At 38.4% G+C, this 22,622-nt stretch overlaps 3 protein-coding genes across 5 annotated transcripts; 2 read left to right on the top strand and 1 right to left on the bottom strand.

Annotated features, from left to right (window-relative positions):
* The first annotated feature begins 4,520 nt into the window (after nt 1-4,520).
* Nucleotides 4,521-6,424, top strand: plekhf1 (pleckstrin homology domain containing, family F (with FYVE domain) member 1). Its single transcript, XM_010891417.3, has 2 exons — nt 4,521-4,885; nt 5,128-6,424. Exon 2 carries the CDS (start codon nt 5,134-5,136, stop codon nt 5,998-6,000), a length of 867 nt encoding a protein of 288 aa, XP_010889719.1. The 5' UTR covers nt 4,521-4,885; nt 5,128-5,133; the 3' UTR covers nt 6,001-6,424.
* Nucleotides 6,425-17,439: 11,015 nt separating this feature from the next.
* LOC105022737 (protein C19orf12 homolog) lies at nt 17,440-20,667 on the bottom strand. Of its 3 annotated transcripts, none has more exons than XM_020051292.3 (3): nt 20,564-20,667; nt 17,994-18,165; nt 17,440-17,808 (listed from the first exon to the last, which is right to left on the bottom strand). In XM_020051292.3, the coding sequence occupies exons 2-3, from the start codon at nt 18,151-18,153 to the stop codon at nt 17,543-17,545; spliced, it is 426 nt and encodes a 141-aa protein (XP_019906851.1). In that variant the 5' UTR covers nt 18,154-18,165; nt 20,564-20,667; the 3' UTR covers nt 17,440-17,542. The 3 variants fall into 3 exon arrangements, with proteins under 3 accessions (XP_019906851.1, XP_010889718.1, XP_010889717.1); XM_010891416.4 differs by lacking the exon at nt 20,564-20,667 and adding an exon at nt 18,886-19,093; XM_010891415.4 differs by lacking the exon at nt 20,564-20,667 and adding an exon at nt 18,488-18,879.
* Nucleotides 20,056-22,509, top strand: si:ch211-260e23.9. The gene is made up of 4 exons (XM_010891414.4): nt 20,056-20,210; nt 21,227-21,398; nt 21,572-21,704; nt 21,810-22,509. Exons 1-4 carry the CDS (start codon nt 20,115-20,117, stop codon nt 22,030-22,032), a joined length of 624 nt encoding a protein of 207 aa, XP_010889716.1. The 5' UTR covers nt 20,056-20,114; the 3' UTR covers nt 22,033-22,509.
* The last annotated feature ends 113 nt before the right edge of the window (nt 22,510-22,622 follow it).

The following is a 22,622-nucleotide window of genomic DNA, read 5'->3' as shown; positions in this document are numbered from 1 at the left end:
TTTGTGTGATCTACAATGATAACACTAACATTCTGAGCATGTGTATTCATATTTTCACACGTACAATGTATATTGCATTGTGAGAGAGGGGCTAGCAAGGCAGGGACCAATGAACATGAAATAAAATCCTAACACAAATGATATGCTATATTCATAGATAATAAATTATAGGAAGTAATCTTTGAGAAATAAAAACAACTGCCCCTAATGACCAGTCGCCCCTGACCATGAGTATGAATTTGTCAGTAAACACATTGTGTTCTGTTACAATTACAGAGTTATTAACGTAATTCTTTCATTATTCTTGTAAAACAAAACACAGCTTATATTGTGAAACATTTCACAAAAGATCTTCCTAGTAAATATTGTTCTGAGTAGTTGTGATGCAACTTTATTTCCTGTTTTTTCACTCAGACTGTCAACATTTGTGTAAGTACGTGCTTTCCAACACTTACAGAGAAGCCAGAAAGTTCCTGATTCTCTGAAGCCTGTTTATATTTCCCATAAGAAGGTCCTGAAGGTCTTTGCAGGGGCAGGGCTGTCACTGCTGACTGCTCTCAGAAGGGTCTGGGAACCTGCCTACATGAATTTGGCAATATCAAGTCATGTCGCTGGCATCAAATTCAAAATGGGCATGTTCAAGAACAACACAATTTCTCAGTTTCAACATTTGATATGTTGTCTTTTTACTATTTTCAATTAAATATACGGATGAATGATTTGCACATCATTGCATTCTGTTTTTATTAGCGTTTTACGCAGCATCCCAACTTTTATGGAAACAGGGTTGTGCATTCCCAGCTGTAAATCAGCCATTCTCTGTCTCCAGCCCAGAGATGACCAGTGTAAACATACCAAAGTTGGTGTGGATTTAATTGCTTGAATGATGTAGGAGATGCTTGTCTTTCTACAATATTCGTCTTTTTCCCCATTCAAGTCTGCCACCTTTGTTTCACATTGAAACACATTGGGAGCTCTTTTAAATTTCTGCATCCTCTACCAGTGAGACACAGGGAACATACACATTGCAGGTGACAAAAACGACACAAATCGCTTTGCCCTATGCAGGTAGTGTGTCATCTTTCAGATGAGAATTTAGTTTGTCCTGATTACAATAATTAAAGATCCCATGGCACTCTGGCCCTCATATCGTCATGGACAACTACATCCTCAGCTTTTGTCTCATTCTTTGTCACACAAAAAGTATGTAATATTTTTAAAATACTAGAGGCAATAAATGTCTGCAAACATATACACCAATCAGCCATAACATTATGACCACCTGTTTAATATTGTTTAGGTCACCACTTTTTCCGCTAAACAGCCCTTACTTACCAAGGCATGGACTCCACTAGACGTCTGAAGGTGTGCTGTGGTATCTTGCACCAAGACATTAGTAGTAGATCCTTTAAGTCCTGTAAGTTGCAAGATGGGGCCTCCATGGACTGGTTTGTCCAGCACATCCCACAGATGCTCAATTTGATGGAGATCTAGGGAATTTGAATTTGAAGGCCAAGTCAACACCTTGAACTTGTTGTTGTGGTCCTCAAACTATTCCTGAACCATTTTTGTTGTGTGGCAGGTCTCATTATCCTGCTGAAAGAGGCCAATACCATCAGGCAATACTGTTGCCATGAAAGGGTGCACAATGCTCTACAACAATGCTCAGGTAGGTAGTAAGTGTTAATGTAACATGTACATGAATGGCAGGACCCAAGGTTTCCCAGCAGAACATTGCCCAAAGCATCACACTGCCTCCGTCAGCTTGCATTCTTCCCATAGTGCATCCTGGTGCCATGTGTTCCCCAGGTAAGTGACACACACGCACCCGGCGTGCATCATTTGACTGAAATAACCACTCGTTACAAACTTTCTATCAGTACCAGCATTAACCTTTTCAGCAGTTTGAGCTATAGTAGCTTGTCTGTTGGATCGGACCACGTGAGCCACCCTTTGTCCCCCACATGCAATGAGTCTTGGCCGCACATGACACTGTTACTGGTTCACCGCCATAGCAATTTGTCCCTTGTCAGTGTCGCTCAGATCCTTACACTTGCCCATTTGTACTGCTTCTAACACATCAACTTTAAAGACATAATGTTCACTTGCTGCTTAATATATCCCACCCACTGACAGGTGCCATGATAACAAGATTATCAGTGTTATTCACTTCACCTGTCAGTGGTCATAATGTTATGGCTGAGTAAGTTGCTCAGCTAAATTACAACAGGTACATGTAAAATGTATGTTTATTGGTTTCTCCCTGGAGTCTTGGCTCTCTATACTAAGGAATTTCCATACAGGGGCAGAAACAATTGCGATTTATAAGGGACATATATTTTCTCAAAAGTTTTAAACTTCCATAATCTCTGAATCTCATTTTCTGTCTTCCTAGAAGCCTTTAGCACATTATACAACACCCTTGAATTATTATCTCAATTTCATTTGTAATCTTCCTCTGCACACCTGTTTTATTTAAATCCTGCTGAACCAGATCCACAACACTGTGGCTGTTTTCAACACTGGCTGATGACAGTCAAAACATTTTCTATGAGAAAGTTGCCTGAGGGAACCCTGCTGAAGGAACTCATAATTGCATGAATGTAGATTTGATTGTTTTTAATGGTTTCCCATCAGTGGATTGGTCTTCATCTAGGTGTAAGTCAGGCACTGATTGAATACCGATACAACGAGAATAGAGAGATTAACCGAAGTGAATGGGGTGTGCTTGCCATCGTGTTTATGTAAAAAGTTAAAGAAATTTTTATTGGATCCCCTAAACGTGAAGAAGACTGGTCTCTCTAGCGATACTGTTTTACAGTTAATTAACACTAATTATGGACATTAGGCTAGTTTATATAATCATAGTTGTTAACTTTTTGACATTTTTATTTGGTAGATTTAATGGTTTAAATAGCTTATGGTATTTAAAAATGTCATAAACATTCAATAGATTTTCAATTGAACATGGCTTTAAAGTTGGTATTATAGCCTAATTGAACATGACCATTTTAAATGGAAACTACTGTATCCTTTTGTTGCTAATTCAAACCCATGTTAAAGTTTATACATTTTTAATGCTTACTGTAAGGTTTAGAAGTGAAGTTAATTCATATTTGAAAGTTGTAAGGCCCAGAATTTAATATAACTTGTATTTGAGTTAATTTACTAGAAATGTATTTACAATGTTTAGTCAGTTAATCATTTACATATTTGTTACACAATTATTAGTTACATACTTACATGTTTATATAAACTCACCTAAAGGATTATTAGGAACACCATACTAATACTGTGTTTGACCCCCTTTCGCCTTCAGAACTGCCTTAATTCTATGTGGCATTGATTCAACAAGGTGGTGAAAGCATTCTTTAGAAATGTTGGCCCATATTGATAGGATAGCATCTTGCAGTTGATGGAGATTTGTGGGATGCACATCCAGGGCACGAAGCTCCCGTTCCACCACATCCCAAAGATGCTCTATTGGGTTGAGATCTGGTGACTGTGGGGGCCATTTCAGTACAGTGAACTCATTCTCATGTTCAAGAAACCAATTCGAAATGATTCAAGCTTTGTGACATGGTGCATTATCTTGCTGGACGTAGCCATCAGAGGATGGGTACATGGTGGTCATAAAGGGATGGACATGGTCAGAAACAATGCTCAGGTAGGCCGTTGCATTTAAACAATGCCCTAAGTACCAAGACATAGTTAATAAACTTTGATAAGATGTGCCGATTCCTATCAACTTCCAGAAATAAAGCATGGTGGCCATCAAGCTGTGTTGCTGTGTTAATTTGCGAAAGCTTGAGTGTTGTGCTTGTATCATGTTTCTTCACCTCCAAATGGCTTTTGGTTTTCACAATGTTATTTATCCATGCCCACTAGCTAATGAACAGCTGATGAATGGAATAGACTGTTGGGGAAACACAGCATTCAGATTTGAGCAGCCACAGAGCCATGCTTTTTTAAATATCAGGTCACCAAGAATTAACATACTTGACTAGATTAAAGATGGATTCCAGGATTGTTGCCCAATATTAGTAACAGTAATGTCGGAAAAAAAAGGGTCCCAAACAATGTCATCAAAACTACTCACTTTCAGACAAGGAATTTCCTGGCTAACAGGTATGATAGTGATTATTCTAACAGATGATGCACTGGTACTGTAAATAATATATTTATCATCTAGCCCAAAATAGGAGATACAAAAATCTTCATGTTAATACTTGGTCAAATCATCTTTGGCACTAAGCTTCAGGGGTTTGTAGGGATAGGTGTCCACAAACTTTGCACACTTAGATATGGCAATATTAGACCACATTTTATATTGGATTTATGTTGAGACTTTAAGTGGGCCATTTCAATGCTGAGGCACTGACAACACTGCACACATTTGTGGATTTCATGATCCACATACTGATACTATAATTTTTATATTGTATGTTGTCAAAGTCAAGATCATTGAATTGTGTTTTAGTTTAAATAATTATTATTACTAACCATCATCATCTCTGTATTCCTAAAATGTATAGACATTTAGTTTTTAAATAGTTACTTTTTCTTTCTTTGACAGCCTAGTTTGGGAACTTCCCATAAACCCTGGCTAACTGGGCAAGCCTGTTTGTCCTTTTTCTCTTGTTCGTACTACTATTACTCACTGTCTCCTCTCTCTCTCATTCTTGAGTAAATTACCACACAAAGGGCTTCAACAGGAAATGTGACTTGCACATATAAAAGGACCTGTTGTGGAACCTCTCTCCAAACCGAAAAAACTATTCACACTACTGTATGTTTGTCAGACTGGAAAAGTTACTTCTACCTTAACAGACTGCTGGAGTATAAACAAGTTATAAATCACAAATAGCAACAGAGAGACTGAAAGGTAAATTCAACTTATATTTCTTACTATCCATTGATTTAATAGAAAACTGAAGATGGCAAGGGCACATTTCTGGCTTGAATCTTTTAGTATGTAGATCATTAGTAAAAATCCAGGTAATTTTGACAAAAATCTAGTTGTATTATGTTAATCATTCCTGACATACAATTTTGTGTTCATATGCATACACCTTAATATATCATTTTATTTATTTGGGAATTGTTTTAATATTTTTTTTAATCCAGCTCATCATGGTGGAACAACTGGCTTTCACTCAGGAGAACAAAGAGAGGATCCAGGCGGTAGAAAACTCTTTTGGACCCTCTGGGAAACCCCTGTTAAGACCAAATCGTTTTTTGGTAGGCGAAGGGCGACTGATGAAGCTGTGCCGACGCCGAACCCAGCCCAAAGTCTTTTACTTGTTCAATGACATCCTGGTGTATGGCAGCATCGTCCTCAATGGACGCTGGCACAAGAAACAGCAGGTGATCTCTCTGGAAGATATCCAACTGGAGGACCTGGAGGACGGGGTCATCATGAAGAACCAGTGGCTCATACGCACCCCGCGGAAGTCCTTTTACGTGGCGGCCGCTTCTGCTGAGGAGAAACGTGCCTGGATGGAGCACATCGAGGACTGCCGGTCCAAGCGGCTGCAGCTCGCCAGCTGCCAGCCCAGGAGCACCTTCGCCACCACCTGGATCCCCGACCAGGCGTCCGCCATCTGCATGCGCTGCTCTGTTGCGTTCACGGTCAACAGACGTCGGCACCACTGTCGCCGCTGTGGCTTTGTCGTGTGCAACGCCTGCTCCAAAGAGCGGGCCATTATTGAGCACATCTCTTCAAAGCCAGTCAGGGTATGCCGACCGTGCCTCCTCAGTCTGCAGAGCGAGGAGCAGCAGGCCATTCAGCAGGTGGAAGGGTGTTCACGTTGGGACAGTGATGGTACGAACTATTCTGACCAAGACATCCGCATTGTTTCTGAGTATAAGGAGCCCAGTGACAATGAGTCGGTAGAGGACCAGGCTCCAAAGTACTGGTGTGAGTCGCAGGAAAACACTTTGTCCCAATACGTCTATTTCAACCCAGAACATCAAAATCCCATGGTTTCGGGATTGTGAAGTCAATTGCCTTGACTTTTGGACACAGTGAGAGGACAATGTAGCCGATTAGTGAAGCGTGTGCCACATCAGAAACATGACTACACATAATCAGTTTTACAGAGTTTACGAAGATGAACACAAATCTCAACTATATGTTCTGGATCTTTATATTCCTGTTGATATACCTGTATGTGAATTAGGGGGCTGAATTGTTTTCCTTATTTGATGGTCAACTTGTAGTATGGATTGTAGACTGTGTCCATTATAAACAAAAACAGTCTGTTTACTTTATAAAACATTTTGCACAAAATACTTATGTTTTTTTTTTACAATATTTATCTTGGTACATTTATATTTATTTTCTATACCTGTAATTATTACCTGTAATTGTATTTAACTTTATTTAGCTCATTTATATCAGCCATGAATGTACACCTATGAAATAAAATACTTTAATAGCAACATTTGGTTGTCCTTGTCTTGGAGGACTGTAACTGGCTTTTCATCTTATTCAGAGTTGTACAAATCCCAAAGACCCAATATTGACTAGTGCTCTCTAGCCTTTTCACGCGTGAGTTTCAAATATTCCTTACCGACCCCCCAGCGTGAGTTTTTTTGCGCGTGACTTCAGTACTCCCTCCAGCATTTGAACAGTCACCTTGCTAGGTAAGGAACACTACATGCATTGCATTGCAAGCTTCTCTCGCTGACTCGAATTCTAAGAGCTGCAAAAGTTGGTTGATTTATAACTGTAGCTAGCTAGAAAACGTCAACTAACCGCTAGCAAACGTCAGCTACCCGCTAGCTAACAAATCGTGACCAGTAATTCAGTGCAGTGAAAATGAATAAACTATATAAAATGCATACAATGGGTAACGTAACTTCTACAAAGTTTTTGCAATGGTTTTGATCGGTAGTAGTCGCTAATATAATTTGTTTGTGTATTAGTGTTGGCTGTCTGTTGGTACGTAAGTAACCCTTCTTGTCCCGATTTGAATGCTTTCTACCTGGTTAATATCAGAGTATGGTCTTGAAACAATTACAATCAGGAAATAAAGTTATAAACACCGTTTGAGCTAAATGTGAGTAAATAATAGCGCGGTTTTACCAGCCATTGTTACGTTACTTGTAGCTAGGCATGCTAATGGTGCGTTCTAAACAAGACGTACTAATCACACCAGTGTGATCGTACGCTTCAGGGACCACTCTAGCCTGATCACACTGGTGTGACCGTACGCGTCAAACGGCTAGAATTATTGGCACCATGGGCAAATATGAACAAAATAGACTGTGAATATTACTTACGGTTTTAAATCAGCTTGATTTTACATAAACAAATACATCTGAACTTTTAATTAATCCCCCAAAAAATCAATCATAGAAATGATTAATTAATTTAAAAACAAGCATGCCACAAATATTGGAACCCTGCATTTAGTACTTTGTACACCCAACATTTGAAAAGATAACACCTCTTGAGCTGTCTTTTATAATGTTTGATGACGTGACAAACCAACATAGGAAAGGACTTTTTGTCAGACGGAGTAAGAAGAGCTGGCCAAGAAGAATGTCTCTTACGGAGTGACTGACTGACTGACTGACCCCTTGTTAAATAGCGTAGTGGTTAGAGATGCTGACTATGGAACAAGTCCTGTGTTTGTCACAGTCAAAGCTAATTATGCATTAGGATTTGTTCCATTAAGATAAAAACTTTGCTGGCTATAACCTTCAGTATCTGTTATAGTAAGTCTAAAATAAAACTGTTTGCAGTTATGATGCAACTATTTTTGGTGGATTTTCGAAGTCATCCACCAAAATGACTTCGGGTCAGGATAGACAAAAACTTTGCTGGCTACAATCTTCAGTAGCTAAGTTATAGTATGCCTAAAATAAAACTGTTCACAGTTATATTACGACTATTTCTGGTAGATTTTCGAATTACGCACCCGTGCATGCTTTTTGGGGTAATATAGGCTAGATCAAAACCCCTTGGGCAGTAAAAGAATAGGGGTTTCCACGATTCTCTTGTCTTTTCATTTGATGAAAAAGTCATTTATCGTCACCTATATTGATAGTAATTGTATCAATGTCATTAACGAATGAAAGAAAAACTAACACTTTTGCACCATGAAATAGCTTTGGCTGTGTTAAGTTCAAGTAGTAAAGTTAGATACTAGTAAGATTATTACTGGCTAATAAGCTGTTAAAACAGCCTGTGGCAAAAGCCATATATTACATAGATGCTATTTGTGGTGGTGGTAAATATAATGAAATATTCAAACTTGGCGCAATGTAAATGCTTGACAAAATGATCTAATCTCGAGATGCTATACCGACACTATCCAAATGTATATCCCTGTGGTGTAGTGGTTAAAGTCACTTAGGATACCTGGGTTTGAATCCTGCGAGAATACCAACATTTATCACTTTTAATTGCGGGCCAGCTGAACTAGGCTTGCCTGGTTTCTTTTTCTGGTTTTCTTACATAAACTCCAGAGTCCTTTGTCTTCGCTTTTTCACCCCACAGGGTTTCAAGGGATTTTGGTCATGATCTGTGATTGCAAAAGCTTGGAATTATGGTCAGTGAATCATTTTTTGTGTGAATTTGGAGGTATGCTTTGCATTTTGTCTTTATATAAAACATTGCCGACCCAAGAAATATATAATTCTGAACCACGCACCAACCCGGAGGCTGAAATAATGTTTTTATTCCACTCGCTCAATGTTTCAGTTGTGCGTCACCTGCAGGGAACTGCAGACAACCGACTAGGACTCTAATGCATAGCTAACTTTATATAGCCTTTGTCTGATTTGTGCAGGTCAATAATATTTTGTCTCATTTTATTTGTTTATTTGGCTTTTTAAATAATGATGGAGAATAAGGGAATTTAGCCTGTGTGTCACTTAAAATGTTTGTATCCCAGCGAAACAGGATGTCATTAGTTAAGATTAGATTCAGCTTTATTGTCATTGAACAGTACAAGTACAGTAAACGAAATGCAGTTAGCGTCTAACCAGAAGTGCAAATAGAGGGCAGAAAATGTACAGATATTTACATGTATATTACAAGTGGAATGTGCAGATGTGCAATGAAGGCAAATTCATTGCAAATGGCAATACTAAATGTGCAATTAAGACAAATAGAGGAGAGCTGAAAGTTCACAAGTTTTAGGTATAGTGAATGTTACTAGTTGGATAATAGTTGTTTGGGTACAAATGGTAGTTTCTAAATGGCATTCTAGATGTGCAAACGAGGCAAATGAAGGATTGCTGTAGTAGGGTAGGAAGAGCAACCGGGAGGCAGAGATGGCAGCACTAAGGTCCCCGAGGTAGGCGTGTGTATAACAACTGTAAAAAAATTTTTTTTTAAAGAACATGCTTGCACAATGGTTAGTATAAATGTGCAAAGAGGCAAATTGAATGTACAAGGTGCATGTGCCACTGAGATGCAGGGATAGAAGCGGTGAGGTTCTTGAGGTTGACACATACCTGTAACCACTGAAAAACTTCCATTATCAGGGTTGCAAGGCAGTGTCAGAGTAGTACTAGGGAGTAGTGCTACAAGGACCTGAGTGGCAGGGGCGTTGGTTCTGGTAAGCGATGGGTCAGAGAGTTCACAGAGTTCTATGAGTCACAGAGTTCAGCACAGTTACAGTCATGGATAAACACAAAGTAGTTTCTAAAAATATATAAACTTTAAAAAGTACAATCTTAATCGAAAATCATATTTTTTGAATTGAACTGTTTCCACTCAATTAATGGTTAGATTAAAAAAAGCAGATTATCAAGCTTGGCAGTGTCAGAGAAGTACAAGGGAGTTGTCTATTTCCTACTTTACATTTGGTCTTTGGCAATACTTAGTCAAACAGCCTGATAACCTTTTGATATTAACTTTGGCTGCACCATTAATATTTTAAAGGAATTTCAAATTAACTGCCTTTTTTATTTCAGAAGTTATACTAAGAAATTATACCAAACATTTGTTTTACAGTCCATACAACAAATCAAACTAAGGTGGTGATCAAATTCCATTATTTGAATTTAATCCATACAAGCAAGACTCTTAACAGCAATCTATCAGAAGCTGTTTACATAAAGGACTGATCTCAGTTTATTAATTTGATACCCAGTTCTTTTCTTTTTGTTTCTGTTTGTTATTTTCCATTATCTTGAATGTAGCTTTATGTCTTTTGTTATTTGTCCTACCTGTTTTACACACCTGTTCCCAATTAGCATTCCTTATTTAGTCTGTTCAGTTCTGTTCCCTCATTGTGAGGTATTGTTATTTGTGACTTGTCACTCAGTGCGCTAAGCCCGTCTAGATTTTTTAGTTTAGCCTTCATAGGGCTAGTTTCACAGACACTGATTAAGCCTAGTCTAGGACCAAAAAATCCAGTTCAATAGAAAACTCCATTGAGCTTGTTGTTTTAGTCCTGGACTAGACTTAATCTGTGTCTGCGAAACCAGCCCATAGCATACCGACATAGTATAGCTAACAGTTTGACTATTCTGCCGGCCTTGTATTTTTGCCTAACGTTTTTGACTCCCCGCCTGCCTAGTGTTTTTGGTACCTTTGCTTACCTGTATTGGATTACTGTGTTCTGACCAGCCTGACCAAGATTCCTGCCTGAACCCTTTATTAATTAAATCGGCCTGTTGCACTGCATCTGGGACCAAACACTTTTGCTTGTGCTCAGTGATTCATGACACCCAGACTAAAATAGTTAAGATACATGCATTTATTATATCTTTTAGGAGAGTTGTTTCTATTCCCTATGGCTATGGCAGGGGATGAAATTCCAATATTGCTCAGCGTTTAACATTTCTTTTTTTTCTTCATATATTTTTACATTTGCCAGGATATTCAGGTTGGGAAAGACAGGGCTTATGGTATGCGCAACATAGTACATTTGAGACCAAAGTACGACTGATGCTTTGTGTGGTATGACAGAGAAACAAGCCTCTAAACAGGGGGCTTGTTTGGGTCATTGCCCCCAAGTTAGAGATCAGAGATCATAGCCAGTTGTGTTGTTGTCAGATTGCGAGGACATCTCCTCTGCACAGGCCTCTTCAGATCACCCCACAGATGTTCACTTGGATTCAGGTCTGGGTTCTGGCTGGGCCATTCCGAACCGTTAATCTTCTTCCGGTGAAACTATGCTTTTGTGGATTTGGATGTGTGCTTTGTGTTGTTGTCGTGCTGAAAGGTGAACTTCATCCTCAGGCGTTTTTTTAACGGGCGTTTTTTTGCCAAAATTGCCTGGTATTTGGAACTGTTCATAATTCCCTCCACCCTGACTAAGGCCCCAGTTCCAGCTGAAGAAAAACATCCCCAAAGCATGATGCTGCCACCACCATGCTTCACTGTGGGTATGGGGTTCTTAGGATGATGTGCATTGTTGTTTTTGCGCCAAACACACCTTTTGGAATAATGGCCAAAACGTTCAACCTTGGTTTCATCAGACCATAACACATTTTCCCACATGCTTTTGGGAGACTTGATGTTAGTTTTTGCAAACTTTAGCCTGGCTTGGATGTTTTTCTTTGTAAGAAAAGGCTTCCATCTTGCCACCCTACCCCATAACCCATTCATATGAAGAATACGGAAGATTGTTGTCACATGTAGAACACGGCTAATACAGAAATTCCTGCAGTTCCTTTAATGTTGCTGTAGGCCTCTTGGAAGCCTCCCTGACCAGTTTTCTTTTCGTCTTTTCATCAATTTTGGAGGGACGTCCAGTTCTTTGTAATGTCTCTGTTGTGCCACATTTTCTCCACTTGATGATGACTGTCTTTACTGTGTTCATGGTATATATAATGCTTTGGAAATTATTTTGTACCGTTCTCCTGACTGATATCTTTCAAAAATTAGATCCCCCTGATGCTTTGGAAACTCTGCGGACCATGGCTTTTGCTCTGAGATGCAATTAAGAAAAGGTTGGGAAAATCCTACTAGAACAGCTGAGTCACTTTAAATGATGGCAGGTGTGTAATTACTTCTATTTAACATGAGTTTGAATGTGATAGGTTAATTCTGAACACAGCAACATCTTCAGTTATAAGAGGTTGTGCACACTTATGCAACCAGGTTATTGTATGGTTTTCATTTTTCCCTCTTGAAGATTTCAGTTTGTTTTTCAATCCAATTGTTCACATTATAGGTCACATTAAAAGTGGAAAAAGTTCTGACATGATTTATCTTTGTCTCATTCTTTTACATCACAAAAACCTGGCATTTTAACAGGGGTGTGTAGACTTTTTATATCCACTGTATGTAGGGGGGGGTTGTAGATTTGTCCAGTTGAGGGCTGTGTGTGTATGTGGGTAACGTCTATAGATCTGTCCAGTTGAGGGATATGTGTGTATACAGGTGCTGGTCATAAAATTATGAATATCATCAAAAAGTTTATTTATTTCAGTAATTCCATTCAAAAAGTGAAACTTGTATAATGTATACATTCATTCCACACAGACTGATATATTTCAAGTGTTTAATTTTGATGATTATAACTGACAACTAATGAAAAACCCAAATTCAATATCTCAGAAAATTAGAATATTGTGAAAAGGTTCAATATTGAAGACAACTGGTGCCACACTCTAATCAGCTAATTAACCCAAAACACCTGCAAAGGCCTTTTAAATGGTCTCTCAGTCTAGTTCTGTAGGCAACACAATCATGGGGAAGACTGCTGACTTGACAGCTGTCCAAACGACGACCATTGACACCTTGCACAAGGTGGGCAAGACACAAAAGATCATAGCTAAAGACGCTGGCTGTTCACAGAGCTGTGACCAAGCACAATAATAGAGAGGCGAAGGGAAGGAAAAGATGTGGTAGAAAAAAGTGTACAAGCAATAGGGATAACCACATCCTGGAGAGGATTGTGAAACAAAACCCATTCAAAAATGTGGTGTACAATTCATTGTCATGTTCAAGAAACAAGTGTGAGATGTGAGCTTTGTAACATAGTGCGTTATCCTGCCGAAGTAGCCATTAGAAGATGGATACACTGTGGTCATAAACAGATGGATAAACACCATGGATGTGCATTTGACTTATTTGCAGGAACTGTGTGATGCTGTAATGTCAATATGGACCTGAATCTCTGAGGAATGTTTCCAGCACATTGATGAATCTATGCCACAAAGAATTAAGGCAGTTCTGACGGCAAAAGGGGGTCCAACTTGATACTAGCAAGGTATACCCAATGAAGTGGCCGGTGAGTGTATATTCCAGTGTTAATTCAGACACTAAGGAAATTAATATTTAAACCAACATATGACAAGTCCATCTAATGTTTAATTATCTTTCTCTAATGTAAAAAAAATAATCCCTTTTGGTCCCTACAATATTTGACAGCCTCACACCCAGAGCTAGGGGGGTCCAAATGAACATATCCAACTCAAGGTTGTTAAACCGTAGATGGTGTAGTTTCTCACAAGTTTGTAAAAATCGGGCAGCAGAAGTTGGGAGCCAGAGTGAGGAGGTCCAGTTATTACCATCATGCTGCAGTGTTTTTCAGTATCCTGTATGGATTTTTGTGTGTTTGTCTATTAACCTTTTATAAAATATAGTAGCTGTTCAGTGATATTTTGCATCAAACCTTTCCACACTATTTGAAATAATCCTTTATATATTGTATTTCTAAGCAGAATGTATTACAATTAACAGGTTAAAAGTTAATTTGTGGAATTTCTTTCCTTAATGCATTTGAGCTGCAGAAGATTAGTTCATTTGAGTGACATCTCAAATGCAAAAAAGAGGAACTACGTAACTATTTCATTTCTATTGCTGAACTCTTGCATAGTGTTGTTTTTCTTCCCTAATACAGTGAAGTATGTGTTCTGGTAGCATTTTCATTACACTAGTGAATTAACCGGGGAAAAAATTCTAGTTAAATGACATCCTCACCATAACTTGAACAGCTGCATCATTTTAAAAAGGAAATGTTTTGATACTCTGGGCAAACCTAGATCTTCAAGGAAAAATATCAAAATGTATTGTAAAGGGCTGTTTACACCTGTTACCCAAAGAACCATATGAATGAACTACCCATTCACACATGTAACCCAAAAGGTTTTTCAAATGGTTCTTTCATAACCATTAAAAATGGGTTATTTAAATAACCCCTTCAAAGAGTTCTTGGAAGAACGTATATTGGTTCCTACACTGTTTCAGTATGAACTTCCAAGAACCTGCCCTTTTTAGAAACATTCTTGATAAACTGCCTGGCCCAGGTGTATGTGTGTTGATGAGGGGACACTCAGGGTGGACACAAAATGTACTATTCCTAAGGAAAAATGTAACCCTCCAGATAAAGTTAACAGTTCACTTGATTTTACCATCTTGGCTGTTGGGAATGCTTGGGCTAACTACTTAGGATAATGAGTTTTATGAATATTATTTGCTTTGTCACAAACACTTTTTAAGTAATATCTGTTTAAATCTTCCACACATATTTCAGAAAATAACTAACTTTTATTCAGATACTACCAATATGGTGGTGACATCAAATAATTTCAACTGGAAAAAGCAGCTGAGAAGCAACAATCTCTCAGAAAATGTTGACATTGCCATCCTATGGTATTCCCCTGATGTTATGCCAACCTGGAGTCGTAAAAAATGCAACCATGGGACAAATGCCAAAGTGCTTCAACATCTTACAACAATTCTATATAATACAAAGATAAACATTTCAGATGTTAAAAGAGGAAAAACATCGTTATTGCATGTATTGCTATAGCGATTACTGATGTCATTCTAAACCAGTGATGCATGTCTGTAGTTGGACATCCCTAACATTATTGGTGAAAGGCAATTAATCCTATTGTTCTAGCTAAATTATGTCATACTAAATAAATGACATAACACATTGAATGGCAGCATGATGAAGTTCTCTGTGAAGTGACTCTTCCAGGTGTTTCACAACCACCTCGTTTGGAACTTGAATTGTGTGTAGTTCACAGAGGTCTGTAACAGAGTTCCACACATGTTGTCTGGGCAGCGTGTAACCCTACTAAACAATAACTAGGCAAAATAGTTAAAAAAGTTGAACATAATGGATCACACTACTGTGGTTTTCACTACCCTCAGACCCAGACTTGAAAACATTACCCCAATGTAAATGGGGTGTACGCCGGCGCATGCATAAAGCACATTCACCTTTATTTCAATGACCTGGATTTTCATATGGGGTGGCTTTTTTGCCATCAATCTACACATAATACCACATAATCGCAAAGCAAAAATATGTGTTTTTAGAAATCTGTGACATTTTAGTGGAAATTAAAAAAATGAGTTAATAACTAAGTCTTCGATCCTGTTTATTATGAAGGAATTAATTTGTGATAAAATATTTATATAGCATGGATTTATTGCTGTCCCAGGCACACCTAAAGAAAAAGGGATCAGGTGCTTTTGTCATTGTCTTACAACATGATTTTATTATAATATTTCATGTGTACATTTCAGTTCGTAAATATTGGCAACAAACAATGAAATACACAGGTTGTACTCTTTTTAAAATGTACATCTTGGTGTATCTTACTGTATGAGAGAAACTGCCATCACACTGCCATATTCAGAAATAATAATGTAGGATCTAAAACAAAAATGTGTCCAGTGTGTAAGGGAAGGAAGTCATTCAGACATGATAAGACTAGGGAACATGAGAAGTCTGACACCATTCTCAACTGATCAACTTGCTTAACGTTGCAGGCGGACGGAATCTTTGTACCTCCATATTTTGTTGTTTTTATTTTTTACCGGACTGCGTGAGCGGAGCCGGCCAAAAAGACTGACAGATGGACCATAGTTAAGTAACGTAGTGGTTAGAGACAAGGACCTGCAACTAATAGGTCCCATGTTTGAATCTCATCACCGTCCAAGTAGATTATGCATTAGGATTTGCCCCATATAGATAAAAACTTTGCTGTCTATAACTTTCAGTCTCTATGTTATAGTAAGCCTAAAATAAAACTTCACGGTTTTATTGCACATTTTTCTGGTGGATTTTCAAATTACGCATCTTTGCATTATTTTTGCGGTAATATAGGCTAGATCAAAACCCCTTAGGCAGTAAAAAAGTAGGGGTTTCCACGATTCTCTCGTCATTTCACTTGACGAAAAGGTCAGTTATGGTCACCTATGTTGATAGTTGTTGTATCAATGTCATTAACAAATGAAAGAAAAACTAACACTTTTGCACCATGAAATAGCTTTGGCTGTGTTAAGTTCAAGTAGTAAAGAGTAGTAAGATTATTACTGGCTAGTAAGCTGTTAAAACAGCCTGTGGCAAAAGCCATATATTACATAGATGCTATTTGTGGTGGAGGTAAACTTAATAAGAAATGAAATATTCAAACTTGGTGCAATGTAAATGCTTGACAAAATGATCTAATGTCGAGATGCTATATCAACATCTAACAACCATATAGCACTGTGGTATAGTGGTTAAAGACCCAACCAATCACTTAGGAGGCCGGGGTTCAAATCCAGTCAGGGTGGTAACCACTTCTAACACATTTAGCTGAACTAGGCTTCCCTGGTTCCAACGAGAAGTATTTAACCAATGAAAAGTATTAAAAAGAGCTTGTGACTAAACTTCATAACTCCATTGGACCCTAAAACTGTCTGCCTCCATATTGAATGAGAGGTTCTGCATACAGCAGAGTTGAAGGTAAACAGTGACGAGGTGGTTTTGACCCACTTCATCTAAGGTGCAGCATCATTTAACTTTATTATGGACTACATGTTTTATATCTATGTATTTATTTTATTTATATATAAATGCATATGCATGCATATAAATAACTATTGTTAGATAGTTGATTAAACCTGTGAGTATTTTGTATATTTAGCAAGGCTAAATAAAGAACTGGTTGTTTGAATAAGTACAGCATTTCCTTTACTAAAGAAACACAAAGTCTGTAAAGGCTAATATTTTATGTATTTGATGCCTGAAATCTGGGAGTGGAGAAGAGTGTACGGTAGGTTGGACTGGAGTACAGTTTAGTCTAGCATTTGCCGTCAAGTCATAGCCTGTCTTCAATAGTCTGTTCAAAGCACAGATTTTGGCCAAATGTATTCAATAACAGGAAAAACTGAGAGCTCACATAGCTACAATAAAATTTGTAACCTGTAAGTTGATGATAACGTAATGGGGTGATCTAACTGCCTCAGAGGCAAACATTCTAGTCAATGATGGAAAAAACACATATCTCGCCATTCGCTATTTAAAAACCTCTTAAATTCATTTGAGCTCTGTTTTGATTAAATATTAATTATATAATGAAACTTGAAAGCATCTGACCATACATAAAGAAACAATAACAATTAGTTTTTTTCCATTTCCTGAAAAGGAACGTTTTGGACAGGTTTCAGCTCGACAGCGACGGCAAGGCCTTGCTCAAAGAACCTACAGTGATCTAAGTCTCAGAAAACAAGCTCTGAAACGCAGTACAAAAATCTTTATTTTTTTTAAGTGATTTTCCTTCCCAAGGTAGCCTGTGTGTGGATTCTAAAGAAATCCTTCATCGAAAGTCAGTCTTTGTAAGATCAGTCTCCGTATCTAATTTGTGCATTCAGCTCCTTTGTGATGTAACCCAGCAGAGCGGCTGTGACCTGCTGCTGGAGAGTAGCGTTCCCCATGACCAGGGCGGTCAGCTGGGCAAGGTCTGTCCAGTCCAGTGAGCCCAAAATGGCCATGACGTCAGTGTAGAGCCTCTGCTGCTGCTGGGGAGGCAGCTCCATGATGATCTGAGGGAGGGGTCTGAACTCTCCACTGGTCATCCACCACCCCAAAAGACCGCCAACAGCACCACCTAACGGGGGCCACACAAACGAGGTCTGTGTCACCTCATGAGATGACAACGGAGGATTGTTCTACCCTGAGTCCCTCATGGGCTCTATGCAGTGTAAACAAATCGAAAATCTCATAGCATGGCACAATTGGTTTGAGAGATGGTAAATAGCGCCACCATGTGGTTGAAGATTGTAGGCTCCTTACCAACAGCAATCCCCGGTGGACCGCCCAGTAGACCTCCTAAAAATGCAGCCCCTCCTGCCACAGCCGATCCTTTGCCAGAATTGTTCACTGCTGCTTTTATCTGCTGATTTGCGGACAGGTCACAGCACAGTCGCATGACATCATCCATATGAGGAGCCATTGACTGCGTTCCCTGTTGGGAGGATAATAGTGGTACATTGTTACTGCTGTTATACATATCACATATCGATCTGTAGTGGGGAGTGTGTAGTTGGGATAGAAAAACTGAAGCCCATTATTTAACCAAGACAACATATCCATCTGTAGTGTGTAGATCTGTATGTATACGTAAATAGTAACTCCTGCTTTTAAACTAGATGTAGAATTTTTGTAAAATAGCTTATTTGGCCAGTGGAACTTCATGGCAAGATCAAACAGGGGCCCGTGTTTTTAAATCGATTAAACATCTTAACTCAATACAGCTGTCTGTTCATAAATTTTTTTAATGTACTTACATATTTCACTCCCATTGGCTCTGACTGCCTACTTTCCTAGGTTATGCCCACTCGCTTTCACGAAAGCTGCGGGCTATCTTGGTTTATTTGTTAAGAGTTTAGGCTACACTGTAGTATGCCATCTTTCAACAATGAACGTCATCACGCTGCTGAGTATAGCCAAGCTTTTTTTTGTTACACGTATTCAAAATGGAGACTCAAGTCAAATTATATAGTATTTATTAGCAATTCAGTAATATATAACGATTCAGACTATGATTGCATCAGTAATAACGACCGCATGCATTAGAACAACGTTAAATGGCAAAACAGTGTTCAATAACATTTGCATGACATTATATCGGTATCACAACAATCGCATTCAGACGTTTGCCTGAAAACCTGGTTGCGAATCCTACCGTCTGATATCGGACTTCGATGATAAGTTGTCCTCTAACCTGTGTATTATGTTTAAGTAAAATTACGAGCGATGTGAATCATGTGACATTCGTTTAGGACAAGCCATTTCCGGTAAAACCACACAATGTTTTGAAGCTCTTCAGCCAAGAGCACAACGTGTGTCTGAAAATAGTGTGCCAGAGAGAAGCAGAGAGTGGGAGGATCCAGGCCAATGTTAGGACAATATCTTTTTGAATTTTAACCCTTGTGCACCCCTCAAATGTACTACCCTTTGGACACCTTCGTGGACAAAAATGTACACGTACAATAAACTGACATAAAATATTCATACATTAATATTTTTTCCAGCTTTTTTTTCCATAAATCTCTTAAACTTGAAACCTGCTCAAAACAACCAAACATTAAATCATTTTCAGGATTTTAACCCTTTAAATGCCAGCATGATTGTTTGAATTACCTCATTATTTATTACAAAAAATCATTAAAAACATTATATTTTCCATATAATTGCTCACCCTTTCCGTTTCATTTTAAATTCCAACCCACTGTTATGCATTTGGCCTGTTATTTTGTTATATGGACTATTTGAAACACAGTTGATTCAAAACATAATTATGTCGTAAGGGACGATACTTTTATTAATTAGACAGGTTCGGTTTAGTTGACAAACAAGCTAGGCTAGCTCATGCTGTGTCCATAACTAAAATTAATAACATGCAACTAGGGATATTAACTTAAAAGTTCCTTCAACGAGTAGAAAAGCCTTCCACGAGTCGAGACTGTAAAAACGACTATCTGAGGGTAGTTAATAATTACTACATAACTTTGTAAATGGTAATAGGTTATTTTCAAGCAGTCCCCTGACTTTAACTTGATAACAGAATGTTTCTGCAATACAATGCAATAACAAAATATATATTCATAAAAAACAAGCGATTCATGGCGAATGCATACTTGGCCAGTGTTTTTCAAACTCAACGTATGTGAATGTATTTCGAACTTTATTATCACTTAACAGCGGGTAATTTCTCAACTGCCACTTTACAATGAACGTAGCAATAAGGAAGGAAGACGCGTTTTCGGATTCTCAGGTTTTTTCAATTGTATTTCCCAAAATGGTACATTCCCACTTCCCATTTGGTAACGAACGCATAATTGCGCAACTGAGGCTCCGCCTTCGTTCGAGGTGGTATTTGTTTACGTATTACCGACAAAAACAAGGGAGTTGATGTTATTCATAAACAACTATCAGAACAGTTACATATCAGTTTGGTTTTTTGATAACCATCTACAACCCAAATATACACATTTTCTCATACTGCAGGTAAGAAAATAGACATAGCAGTCTTCGCTGTGCGAGTGCTCGTAGACTATTCGTGAGAGCTTTTGTGCTTGTATAGCATGACAATAATGTACTTAGCCTACTAGATCAATTACGATGTTTCTACCGATTTCTGTTTCTGTTTTCAAAATGTATTTTTCTTATAAAATAATGTGATTCCGACATGTTGCATTGTGTACGTACGTGGTTTGGTCTTCTGTCAGTTCAGTGCTTATTATACTATTTAAGTTTAACCTCAATGTTTACCATATAAAATTATCCCAAGTAGGTCCTAACGTCACACCTGAAATTGTTTCTATTACACATTCATTAAATATTGAACAGGACAAAAGTACCTTGTAGGGTTAGATGTAATTAGTACCGTGCGGGTTTTGTCTGGGCATCTACCCTTGTTGGCAGGCTGTGATGTAGCTATTTATTGACCCTATAGGCAGACAAGTGACAAGTCCACCAAGGTATACAAAGACCGTGGCTGTCTGGAAAGTTCAGTCTAACTGGGTTGTTTCGTGTTCCGTTCAATCTACTACACTGCAATCTATAAAACAGCTACATGTATAATTTTCAAAGCGCTATTTCACCATTGAATCAATTCAGGAAAAGATTTACATTAGAAATATCATGTCCTGATTTTTTGTAGAAAAAAATAAATCATCAAAATCTATCCAATTGGTTTCATTTTATCTCAAAATCGTTTATTTTAAACAAATATTTAAGTTCAGATATAGGCTTGAAATGTGCTTGATGGTTAGAAAGGACACCATTTTCTATCAGCCAGTAGATGGCGTCCAAGGGGCATGTTGTGACTTATGGTCATTAAGGTCAGACGAGAAAAGGTCATAATGTAATGCAGTCTGCTTTCCAGAAGAACTTAAGATCTCATTTCTGTTCATACAGATCTTAAAATACCCAAACATTTTCTGGTGCTTTATCCTGCATCAACTTCATTATGGCAGTACACAGTATAAACTTATATTAACACTTTTTTTTTTTTTTTGCAGACTGCAAAAAGCAGATCAGGTGAGGAAAAAAATAACATATACACAATGATTGGAAAGATATTTGCCCATTTTCTTGGTAGCACAGAAGTAGATTTTCCTGCAGAAGACAATGAAACCTACAAGGAGCTCATCGAGGTTGAGAAGGGAGGATGGGTAATCATCAACATTCAAGGTAAACTGATACAATTCTGGTACCTAACTGTCGAAATCAAAGGTTAATTAAACTGATATGAACATTGTTGTCTGCCGTTGTTTTTTTCTCTCCAGTGTTAACTATCAGAAGTTTTTAAAGTTTTTTCTGCTTCGCACTCGGTTTGGTAAATTAATATGGTCTGATGTTTCCAGAGAACAACCTCCTGATTGAAGACCCTTTTGAGAACCGGCTGATTGAGAACCCCAGTATGTCAGTGTATCAGGTCAGATGCCTTGCCAGCGGTGAGGAAGACCAGAGTTCTGATGAAGAAGAGTCGCCGCCTGGGTTTGTTTTGTTCATCCAGTCAATCCCTCGAGTCAGTGTGATAATAAAACTCTTATCCTAGGGAAAGAAGCCTCACTTGACATTTAAATATTCCTCTCTGTGTAGGTTTTTGCCAGTCAAACATTACATGTCTCGGAGGCTAGCAGCCTGGGGCAGCTCCCTTCCGTCCAACGCCCACCTACTTGCAGTGCAGCGAGCCAGAACCCACAGGGAGCGCAAGACCAGGAGTGCTCTACATAAGCAGAGTCTTGCCAAGATGCGCTTCCCCCCCTCTGACAGACGATATGGTCACTTTAAACAACCCTGCCAGCGTGTCTATAACTACTGAGTGTCTGCAGAGTAACCACTCACTGTCTAAAGTCACTGAACACACAGCTCGGATATTGTTACCATGTCATTCCCTTCACCAGATCAAGGAAGTGTAACAACTGCTTACAAAGAGTTCTCCCTTATCAGAGTATGTTATTAACATATTGTACCAAGCCCAGTTTTACAGTGAATGCATCAAATGTGAAAAGTCTGATAACTGGCTTATTTTTACTTTCAACATTATAATAGCTCTGATGGAAACTACTACTAGGAGCTGTCAATGGGCTAAATTAGTTGGATAGATTTGTTTTAATTGGATTTGGATATTACCTACTTTTTTCAACTTTGTGTGCCTTAATACACCCCTCACATTTTAGCAAATATTTGATTATGTCTTTTCATGAGGTGAAAAGATATATATGCCATGAGGTGCCATGTTGAACTTCCAGTGACCAGTATGAGGGAGTGTGAGAGCGATAATATCAAATTTAACACACCTGCTCCCCATTCACACCTGAGACCTGAGGAGGGAAAATGGCTAATTGGGCCCAATTTGGACATTTTCACTTAGGGGTGTACTCACTTTTGTTGCCAGCGATGTAGGCATTA

Source organism: Esox lucius, chromosome 2, assembly GCF_011004845.1.
Source record: "Esox lucius isolate fEsoLuc1 chromosome 2, fEsoLuc1.pri, whole genome shotgun sequence".
Classification (NCBI taxonomy): Eukaryota; Metazoa; Chordata; class Actinopteri; order Esociformes; family Esocidae; genus Esox; species Esox lucius.
Note: the sequence above shows the minus strand (reverse complement) of the source record. Positions and strands in the feature narration are given on the sequence as shown.

What these genes read in the sequence shown, in the direction of transcription:
- si:ch211-260e23.9 (XM_010891414.4), top strand. Translation starts at nt 20,115, where the DNA reads ATGTTATTCATAAACAACTATCAGAACAGTTACATATCAGTTTGGTTT. An exon ending in GGTAATCATCAACATTCAAG is followed by an intron (nt 21,399 to 21,571) that starts GTAAACTGATAC and finishes TGATGTTTCCAG; the next exon opens with AGAACAACCTCCTGATTGAA. An exon ending in GAAGAAGAGTCGCCGCCTGG is followed by an intron (nt 21,705 to 21,809) that starts GTTTGTTTTGTT and finishes CTCTCTGTGTAG; the next exon opens with GTTTTTGCCAGTCAAACATT.
- plekhf1 (XM_010891417.3), top strand. Translation starts at nt 5,134, where the DNA reads ATGGTGGAACAACTGGCTTTCACTCAGGAGAACAAAGAGAGGATCCAG.
- LOC105022737 (XM_010891415.4), bottom strand. An exon ending in TCCACCGGGGATTGCTGTTG is followed by an intron (nt 17,809 to 17,993) that starts GTAAGGAGCCTA and finishes GGCCCCCGTTAG; the next exon opens with GTGGTGCTGTTGGCGGTCTT.